Source organism: Parasteatoda tepidariorum, chromosome 8, assembly GCF_982258835.1.
Source record: "Parasteatoda tepidariorum strain Cologne lab strain chromosome 8, Ptep-v5.0, whole genome shotgun sequence".
Classification (NCBI taxonomy): domain Eukaryota; kingdom Metazoa; phylum Arthropoda; class Arachnida; order Araneae; family Theridiidae; genus Parasteatoda; species Parasteatoda tepidariorum.
Window position 1 is genome coordinate 17,197,520 of NC_141762.1, and position 20,995 is coordinate 17,218,514.

Here is a 20,995-nt window from a genome sequence, read left to right on the forward strand (position 1 = left end):
GTTAGTTGTATCAGCTTCAGTGCCAAAATTTGATTAACCAAATGTTCTTTTTGAAATAAATTCTTCAATATTGAGAAAAGCCCAGGCTATTGGATATTTAGGAGATTAAACTTTTCTGTCGTCAATGTTCCTTTAAAAATTTGCAACATAACTTGTGAGATTTCCCTCTAAAGTTTCTGAAGAAATAGTGCATCGTAACTCTTGAAGCATGTATTTTGTTGATAAGTTGTCTTGCTCATTAACTCTTGGTGTCTGTTTTGCATGCATTTGTTAAAGTCAACGTTTTTTACATCGAATGGAAAAATATCGCATTTCATGAAAGCATTTTAATTTCATCAGTTGATGCCTCAAAAATTATTTAAAAATGGATGTAAAATTTTCTAGACATATTGCTTTACAATTCTTTTAAGATCTAACGGGAGATTTCCCTGAATTGGGTAGATAACTAAACTAGAAAATTTGTTTTGATGAACATAACTTGCTCAGTTTCAAATTAATATGAGATTTATACCTATCCAAAACGAGCAAAATAGGGAATTTGATAGCATTTTTAATTAGGCGTGGGTAGAAACATTTGCAATATATTTGTGAAATGTTGCTGATGTCATTGTTTCATTTCATGAATCGCTTTTTCCAATGAAATATATAGCAGGGACTGATTCTGTAATATCTCAAAGAATTCTTCAGTAAGGAAAAACTACCAATCGAGGTACTTTTTCTTTCCTAGGTACTTAAGAATATAAATCCTTATAATTTTTAGAGCCAAGGACGTTTCCCGTTTAAGGGCAGTATTCAACTCTTGTTTCGTTCGCATTGTAAATGCAATCACTTTCTAAAAGGATGCCAGGGTTACTTCATCTAAAGTTCTTAAAACCAGTATTTCGAATATTATTCTCTATGGGAAGTTTTGCCTTTTGCAATTATCTTCGCATTGCACTGAGTTATCGGTGGATGTCGCCTTAAAAAAAACTTCTCCCATTTTTCACCTGGATGATTGTCTTTAAATGGATTTTTCCTACCAGTTCCTGTCTGGACGTTAAAGACCGCAATAAGATAATAACTTAGCTAATTATTAGCACAATGGCCTGCAAAGAAATTTTCTATTCAATCTTTTATTATTATATTTAGTCAGTGAACATAGCTTATTAAGGTGTCTAAGGTATGATGTAATAACTAATCACTATATTTATAACGATAAATAATTAACAAATTATTATTATAATTCTTTAAATAAATTTAGCAATTAAATTTGCATTTTGAAATGAAATTGTTATAGAAACTATTCATACAACATTTAACTGAATTTAAGGTGTCCTCTCACAGAACTACTAATTATCCTTGTAAAATCATATTTCACACATACTGTTCATTCATTGGGAAATCTATTCCCAGTGAAGAAACATGCCTGTTCCTTCACTGGTTAGAAGTTGTTTTTTGTACTCTTAGCATAATTTTGATGTATAATATGACTGAAAGTACAGAAAAATTAAAACTTTTCTTTTATTTTCATTAACTTGAAAAAATCCCAATAAAGGAACACTTGTTTATTCATTGGTTTTTCATCTTTTGGTAATCCAGTTAAAAAGCACCCCCTAATCTCAGTACTTGCTTATGTTATGATGCTTGAAATAAATACAACGTAACTTCAATAACCATATTTTGAATTCTATTTTTCACAATGAAAAAAAAAAGCATTATTATACGCAATTAATTGTACTTTAAACGGATAACTACCACCACTGACCTTATAATTGTGTCAAAGAAACAAGGCGTTGACCAGATACTAACAAACTCAAAACTTTTTCCAGTAAAGACTCTAAGACCAGGTAACTCAATGCGTTGTTAGATGACTTCCTATTGTTAGGTAGTAAGCTACTGTTACCATTCAATCTAAATTAAAACGTTTAAAATCTTATTTCTAAAAAATATCTATGAAATGTTCCTTCACTGGGGTGTGTTCCATCACTGGTTGGTTTACCCTATATCGTCTGAATCTTAAAAGAAATTTTCGGAAGTGTTTCACAAGTGTTTCGCAGAACTAGTTTACCCATTATTTAAGTAAATTTTGACATTTTTAAGAATGTTATTCTTTACCCTTTTACGTTTATTATTTCTTCATTAATATACTAACAAATTTTTTCAGTTCTTTAATTTAGGTTTTCTTTAAAGTAAAGTTCCTTTCTAAATTATAGTCAAGTTTTCTTGAAAAGAATTATTGTCTGCTAGCTAAGAATAAAATCTTGTAATGAAATTAAAAACATTCCGCTGCTTAAAATTATTTAATGCAAAACAGCTGATTATTTACTAAGGATACTATTTTTTTTTTTGAAAAAAGAGTATAAATTATTGATTGTCTTTTTTTTTTGTTTCTCGTGACTTCAACATAGATTATCTAAAATAGCGTTGATGTATTTTAAGTCACTACAAAGAGTATAAAGATACCGAACATAAAAAGTTGTCGAATTCGTAGCCAAAATTTTTAAGTGTCTTAAAATATCTCAGTATTTTAAATGTCGTTCTAACATCTTAGTTGTGAAATTAAATTTTTAATTATTGGACCACGAGTGATTCACTTATTATTTCATTATATATTTTACTCTTTCTTTATGATACCAAGTAGATTTTTTTCCTGATAATATACTAAACTATTTTGTTTAATTTTTTACTTTAGCATGATTCCCAAGATATTATTGTAGTATAATTTGTTATCAGGAAAATGCCTTATTTCGTTAAGCAGGAAATACTAAAAATAGAAATTTGTAAGAAGATTCCGAAGCCGTGGCAATTTTAGAGTCATCTGATTTTAAAATAATGCTATAAGAAATACGCAATTTCCGAACTCATTTTAATAAAAATAAATAAAAAAACGTGGCAAGAAGGCGAACATACCTTTTACAGAAACTGTGAAAACTAATTTTTCCTATATTTCGTCAAAAGAAGATAAGAATGATATTGCTCCAAGGGACCTACTCAATAATTTCGCTACTTCCAGAATGAAATCTGTTTGATCGGAACATATTATTCCTTGAAAATTAAAACGAGGAAAAAATTAGCTTTTATTATTTATCTTAGCTTATTCCATTTATTTAATGATAGCGGTATTAAGGTTAAGAATATGCGATGGAAGCCCCGTTTTATAATATAAATGCGTTTAATCATGTAGCTTGAATAATTTATTTTAAGCAAATTATTTAATAATTTAAGCAAATAAGGGTGTAAAAATAAACTCGATCAAAATACCCCGAAAGTATAACCTAAAATATATGTAGAATAAACTTTGGCATCGATATATAAAAAATACCTTTTCAAACAACTTCGAGTAGGACGGAATCGCAAACTTTTTTAAAATAGTTGTCCTTGAAACTATTTAATTTCGATTCCTGGTGCTAGCGGACATTTCATTTTCGACTTTTGAAATTTAAAGCTTGCAGCAAAAAAAAAAAAAAAAAAAAAAAAAAAAAAAAATTCATTGATTTTTTTAGAAAGTAGTGAATTATTATTTTTTTCAATCAAAGAACCTGTGCCTATAGCTTATGTAAAACTTATTTTCATATCGAGTGAAATAATTTAATATGTTGTGTAACTAAATAGATAATCCTAAGAAACTGAATCGAAAGTATAAAAATTTCATTGATTTAAAAAAATAATAGATGATAATAAAAGTAGACATGTTTTGAGCGTCCAATAATGAAAGTCACAACTTATTCCAGCCTGACAAGTCTTGAGAATGGGCGATTATATTTGAACGCTCAAAGCATGTCGACTTTAATTCCCTCTTCATACGTTTCGAAGTCAGTTGAGTTTGTATCGTCAATTATACTGTTTTACATTTGGGTCTTGATCATTATTTTGATAAGGATTTTACACTCGTTAAAGTAAACATATGCATTTTAATATTTAACAGGATTCATGTGGTCTTTAAAAGCGTAAGAGCATCAATATTGTAAAAGTTATATTTAACTTAAAAATTAAAATTTTGAGTTAATGAAATTAAATATTTTATCTTTTAAGTTTTTCAGTATCTTAAGGATCTTACTAGCTCTGTTTAAAAGGAGAGTATCAGATATACACTGGTTATCATAAATTAAGGAAAAATCACAAAAATAGCGATAACTCTTTCAAAAGTAAGCCAAACCGTGCAAAATTTGCATATGTTGTCCACTAAGAGTAGCTGAGTAAAATTGCAATATGCAAATTAGTGGCGCTGCACTCGGCTTACGTCATCTGCCTGGAGCATAAAAGTCCAAGTTTGAGAGAAAGCACACAAATTTTACTGTGATTGCGACATTGAAAATCTGAGATAGCCAATTCGTAATAATGACCTCTAGGCATCATTTGCCTGAAGAACTACGATGGAGAGCCATCGGGAGACTAGAGGCAGGGCAGAGTCAATCAGAAGTGGCCAGATGGCTAAATGTGAGTCCATCTGTGGTTCATAGACTTTGGAGGCAATTTCAAACCACAGATTCGGCATCTAGGAGGTTCAGTCAAGGACGGCCAACTGTTACGACCAGTGCCGATGACCGATATTTGACATTAAGTGCACGCAGGAATAGAACCGCTACTCCGACACATCTTAGATCCTCTCTTGCTGCAGCCACCGGAAGGTTGGTGTCAACGTCAACTGTGCGCAGAAGGCTCCACGAAGGTGGTCTGTATGCGAGACGACCAGCCATTTGCGTGCCGCTCACATCACGCCATAGGAGAGACCGTTTGCAGTGGGCCCGACAACATGTCCACTGGACGTCAGATCAATGGAGGCCTGTTCTCTTTACGGATGAGTCCAGGTTTAGTCTAGAAAGTGACAGTAGACGTTATTTGATATGGAGAGAACCTGGGACCCGTTATCATCCATCAAACATCCGTGAAAGAGATGCATACGGAAGAGGCAGTGTCTGTGTTTGGGGAGGCATATCCTTAGGAGGGCGCACATACCTCCATGTCTTTCCAAGGGGAACCGTGAATGCTCAGGTTTATCGAGACAACATCCTTGATGCTTATGTGCGCCCATATGCCGGGGCAATTGGTGATTGCTTCCTGTTACAGGACGATAATGCAAGACCACACAGAGCTCGCATTGTTGATGATTATCTTCAACAGGAAACAATTACTCGCATGGAGTGGCCAGCTCGATCCCCGGACTTGAATCCTATCGAGCACGTTTGGGATGCTCTAGGGAGGCGTGTATCTGCCATCAATCCGCCCCCTCAGACCCTTGCCACGCTTGCAACTGCTTTACAAGAGCAATGGCTCTCACTTCCTATTGAACTGATAGACCGCATAATTGAAAGCATCACACATCGCTGTTTGTGCTGTATTGCTTCTAGAGGCAATCATATTCCATATTAAAGGTACTTTTTCTATTGCAAACCGATACTTCCAATTTGTTTATTTTATACATGTGCTAATTTCTATACTACTATTAATGTCTGATAATTTCTTTTTATGTTGTTTAATACCTTACTATGTGTTGTATATTGTGGGTAAGTTTCATAAAATTCCATGTGTAATTTCTTGAGTTATCGCGATTTTTGTGAATTTTCCTTAATTTATGATAACCAGTGTATATAAGAAAACATAAATAATCATAGTAGCAGTATTTGGTGGTAAATGTAGCTTATCGTAATTGAAGAATATGCTGTGCAACATTGTATGGTGAATTTGCGAACGTAAGTTTCAGAATGCATCGAAACACGAGGATGCAATTTGCTAATCATCTTTATCCAAAGAAAACCATGTAACCTAAATATCTAGCAGAATGAAGCGATTTTATAAACAACAAATCATACACTATGCAACATATTATTTCAATATCTTATTCATAAACATAGCATATTTCAATGTCTTTAAAATGCCACTAAACATTCAGCAATTCCTTGAGTTATAGAAAAAAGAAATATCGTAAATTACAGAAAACCTTGTGAATGTGCATTAGAATTACTATACAATCGACATTTTATTTTTCAAGCACTTTTTTTCATCTTCAAACTTTCTTGCCTAGAAGACTCGATTAACCCTTTCGCGCTGACTGTCACAAATACGTGACAGCATAAAACAGTATCTACCAGGGTAAAAAGATAAAACTGGTAAACAAAGTAATTCTTTACCAGTTTATTTGTGGGCGGGGTTATAATTGTTTGATTTATTTAATTCACCATTACTTAGTTCAAAATAAAATTATTTAGTTATACTTTGAACTAGCATTGATTATATATATGATTAAGCTAACTATAATTAAATTCAAGGCAGAGTAAGTCCGTGAAATTAGCAAAGCCTGCATTTAAGCTACCGTTTTTTATTTATTTACATCCTGATTCTGACTTTGTACGAATGCTTTCATGAATCACTGGCCCAAGGATTAAAGCTGTAAAAATGATTATCCCTAAAATTTTGTATATAGCTGTAATAAGTTATGTCAATTTGATTTTAGTATGAAATACTCGAATAAATTTAGCAAAAACAGCATAATCTAAGCAATATCAGATAAAAAGTTCATGTATTTAAATTCTAACAACTTAGAAAATCATAAATAATTTATAAATCGATTCAAATTTTCTTTTCAAAGGACATTAAAAAAAATTTTTTTTTTTTTGCTTTTTAGACAGAAATCAGCTTAAAAATTGTCTATTGCCTAGAAACTTCGAGAGATTTTCTATTAACAATGAATTAAACCTCTCTGAGCAATCACAAAACATTATTTCAATTTTTTACAGTCATAGTATGGTTGCCTAGCAACCTAGTAAAACTAAGCATTCCTCTTTTGAATTAGTCAATGGGTTATCTTAAAATATTCATTTGCGCAGGCGACTTTTTTTGGCGGTTTTCTGGACTATCGCCAAATATATAAACCTTTATTGCTACCCAATTTACCACCCAATATTTTTGAAATTTTGTCTACCCCCCCTAATTCAAGTGTCTAGATTCCAAATATGTAAAAAAAAATATATGTTTATTCAGAGAAAGTACGTTTTTGTGTCTGATTTCGTAACTTAATTAATAGTTAGCACTAATTAATTAACATATTTGAGGTCACCCCCAAGAACCATTAAGATTGACACTTAGTTCGTGAAAATCCGATCATTAGAACGAAAGTTATTCAGGGTGATTCGTTTTTTTTTTTGCGAACTGTACATTTGAAATTATTCAATACAATGAAAAATTATTTTTAACTAAAATAAAATTTGTTTAACTCTATTACTTTTAATGTTTTTATTTAGTTTATTTGTATAATGATGGAGTAGCGATGCATAAGTGATTAATAAGAACATCCGTAACGTATGAAAATATTAATAGTTTAGGTTTTTAAGTCTTTTAAGACTTTTTGAAACTAAATTAAAACTCACTAATAATTTTTAAACGTATTAAATCATATTTTATATTTTAAAAGAAACATCTCATTTTATAAATCTGCTTTCTTTAGAAATAACTAGAACTGCTGACAAAGCGTAGCAAACAGTTTGAATACTGTTTACCTACCATTTACATGTTACAGAAGCAACATTGTTTTTGTGATAGTTCATTCGGACGCACGGTGGTTGAGTGGTGGTGCTTCCCAGGACCTATGCCACAGGTCCTGGGCTCGATCCTTGGGCCGAGCAAGGTTGACTCAGCCTTTCATCCCTTCAGTGGATCGATAAATGAGTGCCTAGCATGCTTGGGAACTAAACACTGGGGGTTCAGCGCTCGGCTGACCACCTGACCGAAACATCTGCTCCTGCACCCCAGAGCCCATTGTCAAGAAAATTGAGAAGGGCACAGTACTCCTCTGCCCTCTAGGAGCTGTCATGCCACTGAGTTTAGTTTAGTTTTTAGATAGTTCATTCGGATAAAATAATACAGCATTATATCAAACAAATAAGAGACTAATCTAGTTCATCCGTTCCCCGATATAATGAAGCAAAATAAATAATTGTTTCGAAACATGCAATTGATTTCTAATGAAACTCGTTTTTGATCAAACAGAGCTGAGAGCTAGCAAACGCAACTAATGTTACCTTATAAATAAATAAACAAAAATAGTCACACAGTTTAGTTTTTAACAATACCAGTGCTCAACCTGTCCAAATTTATTTTTCTTTAATTTTTAGTTTTAATTAAAAGTTTTGAGCGACTTTTAAAATCGGGATCTAAAAATCTGCCTATGCTGCATAAATTGCTCGATGTTGCCACTAATGGCTCCGGAGTTATAGAAGTTACCCACGCTTCCACAAACCCTTTCTTAAACTTTTAAAGATAAATAAACTTTGGATTTGTATTCAAATATTTGCGCTTTTGTGATAAAAACAATTCTTTCACTAATAGTACTTTGAAACGAACTTTTTAAAAATCATTTTAAAGTAATCGGATAAAAAAAAATCAATATTTATACCCGATAAGGATTCAAGTAATTGGAATCAAACCATCTGTTTCATGCAAAAGTTCTTACACAGATAAAAACATTAGAGATATTTTTTCTTGTTACACTCCAATTGATCTCGTACCCTTCAAAATTACGAATCAGATATGTTTGTTTTATACATTTTCATTGCAGCTCTATATTTTTTTGCGGAATGTTTCCAAGTGGAAAAGGTTTCGCCTTCCTGTACAACATTAACGTCTTATGAAACAGCAATACGATGCACGAACATGAACAACTCTGACATTTTAAGACAGTTATTTAATAGCGAAGTAAATCGCATTCAACAATCCATTACCTCTGCCGTAGAAATAATAGATTCTAACTTTTTATACATTCCCCACGATTTTTTCAAGAAATACAATGTCCGGAGATTGTCATTAGTTCACGTGTCTTTAATTTCTCTCAGCGACACGGACACAGCTTTCGAAGGGCTGGAGAAAAGTTTGAATTTCTTGCATATGCAGGATGGAATCCTGTTCAGGGACTTGGAATGGTACCAACTACGGAATTTATCGGAACTGAAAGATCTTTCATTAATCAATATTGGATTAGAGTATATTGACAATGATATCAGTTTCATTTCGAACTTGAATTTAACGGAAATATCACTGCTGAAAAACAAAATTTCGTTTATAAGCGATCGAGCATTTGCGCCATTTGTCAATCTTCAGGCGTTATCTTTAGGGCACAACATGATATCTGAGCTAAAAAGAAGCATGCTGCCAAATCCAGGAAAACATTTGAAAAAATTTGACTTAAGGTAAGTTTAGCCTAAAATAAATCCTTCTTTCGAAAAACATCGTTAATTTTCTAATGCATTTTTTCAGATGTTTTGCTTTAATTAGAATTGAGAAATTATTAGAATTGGGAAAAACCTATTAAGTGAAATTTTGAAAAGTTTAATTTTTCAGGTTTGAGAAAGATTATGGTCAGTTGTAAAAAGAGGACATTAATTCATTTTTCTAATTTTGCGTATTCTAATTATTTTTCTAGTGTATGAAAGGTAATAGTCGGTTGAAAGAATAGAGCATGGATTTCTTTCTCTTCCTATTCTGATTATTCTAATTATTCAAGTTTAAAAGGATATTATGGTTGGTTGGAAGAACCGGAAATTAAATAATTTTTCCAATTATGTGCATTATATATATTCAAATTTAAGAAAGGTAATAGTTGGTTGAAAGAACAAATCATCGATTTCTTTCTCTTCCTATTCTGACTATTCTAATTATTCAAGTTTAAAAGGATATTATGGTTGGTTGGAAGATCCGGAAATTAATTAATTTTTCCAATTACGTGCATTATATATATTCAGATTTAAGAAAGGTTATGATCGGTTGAAAGATCAAAGCATTGATTTCTTTTTCTTCCTATTCTGATTATTCTAATTATTCAAATTTAAGAGGATGTTATGGTTAGTGGGAAGAACAGAAAATTAACTAATTTTTCCAATTATGTGCATTCCATATTTTCAGATTTAAGGAAGGTTATGATCGGTTAGAAGAACAGAACATTAATTCTTTTTTCTTCGTATTTTGATACTTTAGAAAAATCACTTGACATATTCATTCTATAAGACCTGAAGTTAAAGAGTAGGTCAGCTTTATAATGGCATCTGGTGTTAAAACTTGCTTTTAAATTTAAAATAAATTACAAAAATTCTAGAATAAGAATCTATAAACTATAAATTGTTTTGGTATGTCATATTTGATTAACATTCAAAATTATGAATTATGAAATATTTTTATAGCATACTAATTGCAAAATATTTTGCAATAAAAAAACAAGTATTCTTTTAACATCTTTGAACTATATTTTAATAAAATAAGGTGCATCATGGCACTTTTTGGGTGATATATTATTTTTTTTGTAACATTTTGCTACTGTCACATCGGGCCTGGATAGGCTGGGTGGCAAGGCGCTAGACCTTGCCTCCCGAATCCAGTCTGCCGAAGACTTCCCGTGTATTGAATGGTAACTGGTGCACGTTAAATCTGTCTGGTTCCGAAGTCCTCCATGCTCCCATAGCAAATTATACCTCTGGGGGTACTGAATTGGGGATTGATAGCTTTCTGATTTAGGCCAAAATTACAATCTGTGGATGAATGGATATATGAATAGGACCGCCCTATAGACAGGTGTGACATATGGGTCTGGCAGAAGCCAAATTCTTGGTCATAGATAGCGCCACTGGAAAACAAGAACAATCGCACCCCTTGCCTTAATGGCTGATGACAACAACAACTGGCGCAGCAGCTTAAATATTTAGGATTGAAACCGGTGTAAGACAAGGCTGTGTTCTGTCTGGTCTGTTGTTTATTATTGCTATAGACTGGAGTATGAAGAAGCCCACCAAGAATAAAATCACAGGAATTCGGTGGAATTTTACACATCTTTTAGAGGACCTCAATTATGCAGAAAATATTGTTCTGTTGTCATCCAGATTCGAAGATATGGAACGGAAAACAGAACTTATGACAGAAACTGCAGAAATCGTAAGATTAAAGATAAATACTGAAAAAGCAAATGAAATTAAACAGTAATATTGTAACTAAGCACAACGGGCAAAACAGTGATATCGAAGATACTGATGCTTTTAGTTTTCTTGGTTCAATAGTGTCTATCACAGAAGGAACTGACGAAGATGTTTCACTCTCATCCAGACTGATTAAAGAGGCTGAGACTTTCGAACATTAATTAGAATCTGCAGCTCTTCAGCGCTAACAACCAAATTGAAACTACTCATCTTCATTTCAACAGTTAAAGCCGTCCTACTTTATGAGTACGAATATTGGAAACTTTCTAAATCACTCTCCGAACTCCTTTCAAACTTTAGTTCTACGCAGGAATTTGTAATTTTTCTGCCTTACGTAATTTTAAATAAGCAACTATACCGAGGAGCCAAAGCAAGACCTATTACTGTGGAAATCAAACATCGAAGATGGGGGTGGAATGGGACATATTTAGAAAGCTAGTTAAGGAAAAAAAAACAGATTCAGAACGATGAAAGGCTTAATGGCTTCCTATATTCTGAAAATTGACTCCTTGAATATCAACTGCTTTTTCTTACCATTCTATCTAATAAGAGGAATTGTTATAATTAAAGGCAATTATTATAATAAAGAAAATTATTATTACTAAGTAAAATTATTATAATTAAGTAAATTATAATAATTAAGGGGAATTATTATTAAAGTGAATTATTATTATTAAAGGGAATTATTATATTTTCCCATTAGTTTCACTAATGAAGGAAAAACTAAACAAAACTATAAAATTTAAAAAAATTTAGAAAAATGTTACATTTTATTTCGTAAGATCGATATGAGTAATCTCTTTTAAAATTTGTATTTCGTTTAAGTATTAAATTATGTTATTATGTTTCAAATTATGTTTCAAATATTAAATTAGGTGAAAATTCGTAAAAGAAAAATATATATTTCAGTCATTATGAAATAAAGTAATAAAATAGTTCATAATTATTAAGAAGCATTTTTTTGCATGACTGTTTGTATTGAAAACAAAAATCTGTTGGCACTAATTAAATAGTATAATCCAGATCTACCTTATGAACCAGTAAAATTGACACATTATTCGTGAAAATCTGATCATTAAAACAAAAGTTTTCCAGTATGGATACCTTTTTTTGAAATACTACGAATAAAAAAATATTTCTATTAATTATCCATGTTTGTTGAATTGAGCAAAAAATTATAATAGTGCGTAAAAAAATATTTTGTTTTAATTTTGCAATACTTTAATTCTATGGAGAATAATCCAAATAATACTACGGAAATTTTAGAATTTTGAAAAATGCATTTATGGTAAATAATATCAAAATTTCAAATTGACTTTTTCTACTTGTTTCCGTTTTTTACTGTATTGGACCCTAAAGACTAATCTATATTGAAAAAACTCGGTCACATGCATCGTATATCCTTGCATGTACCTCTTACTAAATTTTGTAATTATAATCTAACTAGAATGTAGTTTAAGGGTTAAAATAGAATCTAACTTACACGAGGATTCCCCGCAATTCTTATGATTTTTTTTAAAAATAGAGCAGTTATTTTTGGTAATCCGGCTCTTAAGAGATCTAAGTCGGAGTTTAAACAAGCATTTAGGGGAATTTCGGGAAGCCTCGCCCACTTAAGGAGTATTGCTTATATTTCTGTATAATATTGAGTAATAATCAATATTTTTGTATTTTTCTATTGTTTTATCATCCAATTAAATAATTCAAAAAGAATAAACCAAAAAAAGAATAGTTTAACTTAAAAAAATAGAAATTTAAAACATTTGACTACTGCATTCAACATAGTTTCAAAACTATTGTTTACCATGTTACCAGATGCATAAATACTTGAAACTTTGAAAATAATTTTTTTTTAATATAACAATTAATGTCTGATGGCCCATTGACTTGAAAAAATATTCTATACATATGAAATTGACAGTGGGCGGGGGTACCCGACTCTCCCCTACTTATTTGTCTTTACGATTCTAATAATAACTATTTCTGCATTTTGATGATTCGTTGAATTATAGTGCTTAAATAAATCACCCAACCCGATTTATCTTTGCCAATTTTATTCGAAATTCATTCCAAAACTAACTCTCAAAAGCCTCGAAAGTGAGAAAAAAAATTGAAAATTTAACTTTTTTTATTTTCAAAAATAACAGCACAATTGATAATAAGAATTTAGTTCTTTTTTCTTACTCGGTAAGTTAGACAAAGGTTGTAAAATGTCTTATCGGGACTGGAAGGGTCCTTTGCAAAATAATTATTTCTTCACCGAAAATCTTATTTCTTTATTAAAAAAAACAACTAAATGTCATAAAAATGCTGTAAGTCAAATATCAAGTAGCAAATAACAAAGTATATCTAAAAAAAACACCTTCTGTTGTGACTTTTTTGAAGCAGCTTATATCTAAAGCTGTCAATAAGAAAATGATTTCCCTTCACTCATTCAAATGAAACTAATAGACTATTTGAATGATTGAGAGATTAATATTAAGCCATCTGCTCAATAGATCAATCATTTCTTATAATCAAATATAAATAACCATTTTCATCACACGATTCAAAAACTTTCACCAAGAAGCGATTATGTTTGTTCCCTACTTCGTCATCTTAACATTATATTCCTTTTTGAAATGTTCGAAAACGGAACAAATTCTTCCTAGGTGCAAAACTCTAGGATATTTTACTCCAACCGTTCAATGTTCTAACCTCGAAAACCCCAATTCTCTTAGAGAAACTTTGAATCATTACATGAACCGCACGGGATCTTCTACAGTTCGTAATGTCCAAATAACGAATTCTAACTTTCTCAACATTCCTCACGATCTGTTCCGAGGATTTAGATTTGAGCAATTTATTTTGGATGACACATCACTAATGTCCCTCAGTGATTCAGATACCGCATTTGAGGGATTGGAAGATAGTTTGCGTTATTTGTTATTATATAACTGTTCTGTTCTTAATGGAATTGATTGGTACCAGCTCCGGAATTTGCAAGCGTTGGAAGAATTCGCAACAAGCAATATCGGATTACAATATATCGATGATGAGATAAACCTTATTGCTGGTTTGAATTTGACAACTTTGGCGCTTATGAAGGACGACATTTCGCATATTAGTGATAATGCATTTGCGCCATTTCTTCAACTCCAAAATTTGATTTTAAGCAACAATCAAATTTCGGATCTGAAAAGGTATATGTTTCCAAATCCTGGAAACAAGCTGAAAGAAATTGATTTAAGGTAAGGATGTAATATATAATTATCAATCTTTTTTAAAGTAAAAAAGATTTTTTTAAAAGTTAAATAGCGTTGTTTGTCAATATGTAACTGCTCTATTCTTAATGGAATGAAGAATAGATTTTTATCAACTTCGGATTCTTCCTTTCGGTACCAGTTGGGATTTTGAGTGTGTTGCGAAACTTTACAACAAACAATAGCGGATTCAAGTATTTTGATGTTGATATAAACCTCACTGCTATAAACCCCATTCTTATATATTGAATTCGACAAATTTGACAATACTGAAACATGAAACTTCACATATTAATAAAAATGCGTTGGTACAATTTTTACAACTGCAGAATTTGATTTTGATGTAAGGGATAATTATGGACGTAATATTAATATTTTGAGTAAGTGGATAATATTATTTTGATATAATGGGTAATTATTCATTTTTTTTATTTTAGCCCATGAATTTTTTTAAAAATCAGTTTGTGTTATTTGTTAATATCTAACTGCTCTACTCGTAGTGTAAATTAAGACATTCTGCTTCGAATTCTTCCTTTTAATACCAGCTCCGGATTTTGAGTGTGCAGCAAGATTTTGCTACAAGCAATATCGGATTACAATATGTTGATATTGATATAAACCTTATTGCTATATATTGAAATTGACAACTTTGACGAAGCTGAAACACAAACGTTCCCACATTGATAAAAATGCGTCGGTACCATTTCTTCAACTCTAGAATTTGATTTTGATGAGATGGATAATTATGGATGTAATATGTATAATTATGGACGTAATAGATAACTTGATGTAATGGATAACATGATTTTTATGTGATTGACAATTATTAATCTTTTTATACTAACTGGTGAAAAAGATTTTGTCGAACTCAGTTTGCGTTATTTGTTAAGATATAATGGAAATAAGAATAAATTCTTATCAACTTCGCATTCTTCTTTCTGGTACCGGATTCGGATTTTACATAGGTAGCTAGATTTTGCAACAAGCAATACCGGATTACAATGTGCTGATGTTGAAATTAACCTTATTGCTGTATTGAATTTGACGACTGATGAAGAAAAAAACTTCGCATATTCATGAAAATTCGTTGGTGCAATTTCTTTAATAGCAGAATTTGATTTTGAGCCAGAATCTATTTTCGGATCTGTAAAGAAGTATTTTTCTAAACTCTTTGATTGGCTGAAAAATATTGATTTACGGTAAGGATGTAATAAATTGTTATTATTCTTTAAATGATATTCTGTGTTACGAATTTGTGAAGCGAAATTGAAATGTTAGAGACAAGGTTCACTCTAACAAATCTGTTTGGTTTAAATGATCAAATGTAAATTTCATTTAGTGAAGAATTAAAGCGCGAAATCCATATTGAATCAGTTACATCTGTTTGAAATAAACTGCGCAATGAAAATAGTGAGAGAAAATGAATCTCAAGTAATAAAGGAAAGCTTCGTAATTTTATAAATAATTTTCAATTTTTTTTTAAATCTTTAGTTTTGAAAGAAATTTAGGATGGTTTTGGGTAAATTCAAACCATTGGTTGCATATATAGATGAAGTTTAATTATCATCAAATCCAGTAAGGAATTTATGGGGTACCGGAATCTTTTTTTTTTCTTATCTACAATCATATAAACTTGCTATTTATAAAATCAACTTTTTATTACTCAATTTTTAAAAAAATCATATTCGTAAGAGTCTAGTTGTCTCGTGTGGAAGTGAATACTGATCAATTAAAAAATATCTGAAAAAGATAAGCTGCTGGATTTTGGAAGAAAAATACTCCGAAAGATCTTTGATGCAGTTAAGCAAAATGATGTCATTAAAATACAATATAATGGGATACCTGCAAGTGACGTATTGCAGGTATCTCAATCCTAATTGGTTGTAGAAACGCGGGATTTGTTTGCATTATAAACTGTTCCTTCCATTCTATTTCGAATAAGTCAAGCTCATCAAGTATCAACTCTCTGAAATGACTAATTCGCTATTCTTTCACGAAGATTCTTTCACTAATATTCTTACATTCCTTTCTTAACACAAATACAGACACGAAGCCAAGTTGATACTAATTGTGCACCGAATTTTACAGGCACACAAAACAAAAATATGTCACGGTTACAATAAAATTCATAAGCAAATATTAAATCTAAGTTAAGTAGCAGATGTAAACAAGAAAAAATCATATTTTAACAAATGTGATGTGCGATGCGGAGCTGTATTTAATTAACTTCTAGCTGATTAACATTCTAACTTATGTGAAGAAACTTAGTTCGACTTTAACAAGCCATCAGCTGGAGCTGAAATCATAGGTCACGTGTCCATGTATCTGTGATCATCTTCTTCTCTAGTTGTTAGTACCCAATTATAAAATTTATAATCAATTTAAAGAACCAGATATTGTTTATAAAGGATATCAGTATTAGATGGCTAGGACGCATTTTTGGATATAGTGACTCAATCCCAAGTAAATTAGTGACTTTTTGAAAAATAGAGGTCACACGAAAAAGAGAAAGGCTCCCAGCAGGTGGGTTGGTTTTGTTGAGAGAGATCTGAGAGATCTGCGAGTCAACCGATGACAATCTTTTACGCCTGACTGAGTCAGATGAAGAAGACTCATGTAAACAGTCTAGGCCCGCGGCAGGCTGTAATGTCGAAGAAGAAGATTATTTATTTATTTATTCACTTTCTGTTTGTTTATTTACTGACAATGCAGATTTTTATGTGCTTCATTTCAAAAATATTTCGTTTAAAAAACAAGCACATTCTTAGTGATATACTTGTACTAATTCTTTCAAGAATTTTTATTTTATCAATTTTATTTAACTTTTTGCACGTTTACTACAGTTCTGTACTTAAAAATGCATTTAGTTTACTTCAAAATTAATAATGGTGACAACTACACACCAAATTTTTTTTCACAGTGCAATTTATTCACTGGTCCTTACTGACCCAAGAAAAAAAAACTTAATCTAACATTCCTGAATATTTCTTACAAACACACAACTGTTATGAAAATAGCGAATTTTTTTGCCTAAACGCTTTATTTTAAATGATGACAAAAACTTCGAAGACTAGCCGTAACACAAAATGAATCTTTACGAATAAATCTTAATTATCAGATAATTTCTAAAGGGTAACTCAATATTTCCAAATATGCTAGTTAATTAAGTGTGAAGTATAATTTAAGTTTTAAAAACAGAACAAAAACATTATTTCAAAAAACAATTTTGATTGAATTTTGAAGAAAAAAAAACAATTATGAATCTTAAAGTGAAAATTGCAATGTGAAAAATTTGCATGTGAGAAAAATTACAATGGGAAAGATTTTCCCACAATTGCTCTAGTTAGTGCAGAGCTGTTAAAAGTTTGAGTTCGTTAATGTATATTTTAATTTTAGCACATTTGTTGAATCTCAAGAATGAATAAAACGAGTTTAAAAAAATTCGCTTATTTATAATGGCTTATACAATATAATTTTCTTAATCATTAGTTTTTTTCCAAGAACACGCTATAAGAAAACTTGTTGTGAAAATTTATATTATGTTCACTGAAACATTCGTAGATATTTAAGCTTTCTGCAGATCCCATAGTGGATGCAGAGCATGTAAGTTATTTGCGTAAAATTCCACATAGACAATCCCGAACATTGATTTTTGAATAATGACGCTAAATCCACTTGCTTTAACCTCTTTACCTTCGCTTCTTAGCTTCCAAGAACACGCTATAAGAAAACTTGTAGTGAAAATTTATATTATGTTCACTGAAACATTCGTAGATATTTAAGCTTTCTGCAGATCCCATAGTGGATGCAGAGTATGTAAGTTATTTGCGTAAAATTCCACATAGACAATCCCGAACATTGATTTTTGAATAATGACGCTAAATCCACTTGCTTTAACCTCTTTACCTTCGCTTCTTAGCTTCCAAGAACACGCTATAAGAAAACTTGTAGTGAAAATTTATATTATGTTCACTGAAACATTCGTAGATATTTAAGCTTTCTGCAGATCCCATAGTGGATGCAGAGTATGTAAGTTATTTGCGTAAAATTCCACATAGACAATCCCGAACATTGATTTTTGAATAATGACGCTAAATCCACTTGCTTTAACCTCTTTACCTTCGCTTCTTAGCTTCCAAGAACACGCTATAAGAAAACTTGTAGTGAAAATTTATATTATGTTCACTGAAACATTCGTAGATATTTAAGCTTTCTGCAGATCCCATAGTGGATGCAGAGTATGTAAGTTATTTGCGTAAAATTCCACATAGACAATCCCGAACATTGATTTTTGAATAATGACGCTAAATCCACTTGCTTTAACCTCTTTACCTTCGCTTCTTAGCTTCCAAGAACACGCTATAAGAAAACTTGTAGTGAAAATTTATATTATGTTCACTGAAACATTCGTAGATATTTAAGCTTTCTGCAGATCCCATAGTGGATGCAGAGTATGTAAGTTATTTGCGTAAAATTCCACATAGACAATCCCGAACATTGATTTTTGAATAATGACGCTAAATCCACTTGCTTTAACCTCTTTACCTTCGCTTCTTAGCTTCCAAGAACACGCTATAAGAAAACTTGTAGTGAAAATTTATATTATGTTCACTGAAACATTCGTAGATATTTAAGCTTTCTGCAGATCCCATAGTGGATGCAGAGTATGTAAGTTATTTGCGTAAAATTCCACATAGACAATCCCGAACATTGATTTTTGAATAATGACGCTAAATCCACTTGCTTTAACCTCTTTACCTTCGCTTCTTAGCTTCCAAGAACACGCTATAAGAAAACTTGTAGTGAAAATTTATATTATGTTCACTGAAACATTCGTAGATATTTAAGCTTTCTGCAGATCCCATAGTGGATGCAGAGTATGTAAGTTATTTGCGTAAAATTCCACATAGACAATCCCGAACATTGATTTTTGAATAATGACGCTAAATCCACTTGCTTTAACCTCTTTACCTTCGCTTCTTAGCTTCCAAGAACACGCTATAAGAAAACTTGTAGTGAAAATTTATATTATGTTCACTGAAACATTCGTAGATATTTAAGCTTTCTGCAGATCCCATAGTGGATGCAGAGTATGTAAGTTATTTGCGTAAAATTCCACATAGACAATCCCGAACATTGATTTTTGAATAATGACGCTAAATCCACTTGCTTTAACCTCTTTACCTTCGCTTCTTAGCTTCCAAGAACACGCTATAAGAAAACTTGTAGTGAAAATTTATATTATGTTCACTGAAACATTCGTAGATATTTAAGCTTTCTGCAGATCCCATAGTGGATGCAGAGCATGTAAGTTATTTGCGTAAAATTCCACATAGACAATCCCGAACATTGATTTTTGAATAATGACGCTAAATCCACTTGCTTTAACCTCTTTACCTTCGCTTCTTAGCTTCCAAGAACACGCTATAAGAAAACTTGTAGTGAAAATTTATATTATGTTCACTGAAACATTCGTAGATATTTAAGCTTTCTGCAGATCCCATAGTGGATGCAGAGCATGTAAGTTATTTGCGTAAAATTCCACATAGACAATCCCGAACATTGATTTTTGAATAATGACGCTAAATCCACTTGCTTTAACCTCTTTACCTTCGCTTCTTAGCTTCCAAGAACACGCTATAAGAAAACTTGTAGTGAAAATTTATATTATGTTCACTGAAACATTCGTAGATATTTAAGCTTTCTGCAGATCCCATAGTGGATGCAGAGCATGTAAGTTATTTGCGTAAAATTCCACATAGACAATCCCGAACATTGATTTTTGAATAATGACGCTAAATCCACTTGCTTTAACCTCTTTACCTTCGCTTCTTAGCTTCCAAGAACACGCTATAAGAAAACTTGTAGTGAAAATTTATATTATGTTCACTGAAACATTCGTAGATATTTAAGCTTTCTGCAGATCCCATAGTGGATGCAGAGTATGTAAGTTATTTGCGTAAAATTCCACATAGACAATCCCGAACATTGATTTTTGAATAATGACGCTAAATCCACTTGCTTTAACCTCTTTACCTTCGCTTCTTAGCTTCCAAGAACACGCTATAAGAAAACTTGTAGTGAAAATTTATATTATGTTCACTGAAACATTCGTAGATATTTAAGCTTTCTGCAGATCCCATAGTGGATGCAGAGTATGTAAGTTATTTGCGTAAAATTCCACATAGACAATCCCGAACATTGATTTTTGAATAATGACGCTAAATCCACTTGCTTTAACCTCTTTACCTTCGCTTCTTAGCTTCCAAGAACACGCTATAAGAAAACTTGTAGTGAAAATTTATATTATGTTCACTGAAACATTCGTAGATATTTAAGCTTTCTGCAGATCCCATAGTGGATGCAGAGTATGTAAGTTATTTGCGTAAAATTCCACATAGACAATCCCGAACATTGATTTTTGAATAATGACGCTAAATCCACTTGCTTTAACCTCTTTACCTTCGCTTCTTAGCTTCCAAGAACACGCTATAAGAAAACTTGTAGTGAAAATTTATATTATGTTCACTGAAACATTCGTAGATATTTAAGCTTTCTGCAGATCCCATAGTGGATGCAGAGTATGTAAGTTATTTGCGTAAAATTCCACATAGACAATCCCGAACATTGATTTTTGAATAATGACGCTAAATCCACTTGCTTTAACCTCTTTACCTTCGCTTCTTAGCTTCCAAGAACACGCTATAAGAAAACTTGTAGTGAAAATTTATATTATGTTCACTGAAACATTCGTAGATATTTAAGCTTTCTGCAGATCCCATAGTGGATGCAGAGTATGTAAGTTATTTGCGTAAAATTCCA

At 31.6% G+C, this 20,995-nt stretch overlaps 1 protein-coding gene across 1 annotated transcript; it reads left to right on the forward strand.

Moving 5' to 3' along the window:
• The first annotated feature begins 13,505 nt into the window (after positions 1 to 13,505).
• LOC122270342 (uncharacterized) lies at positions 13,506 to 14,165 on the forward strand. Its single transcript, XM_043047331.3, has one exon. The coding sequence runs from the start codon at positions 13,506 to 13,508 to the stop codon at positions 14,163 to 14,165; it is 660 nt and encodes a 219-aa protein (XP_042903265.2).
• The last annotated feature ends 6,830 nt before the right edge of the window (positions 14,166 to 20,995 follow it).

Coding starts and splice junctions, on each gene's coding strand:
- LOC122270342 (XM_043047331.3), top strand. CDS start 13,506: ATGTTTGTTCCCTACTTCGTCATCTTAACATTATATTCCTTTTTGAAA.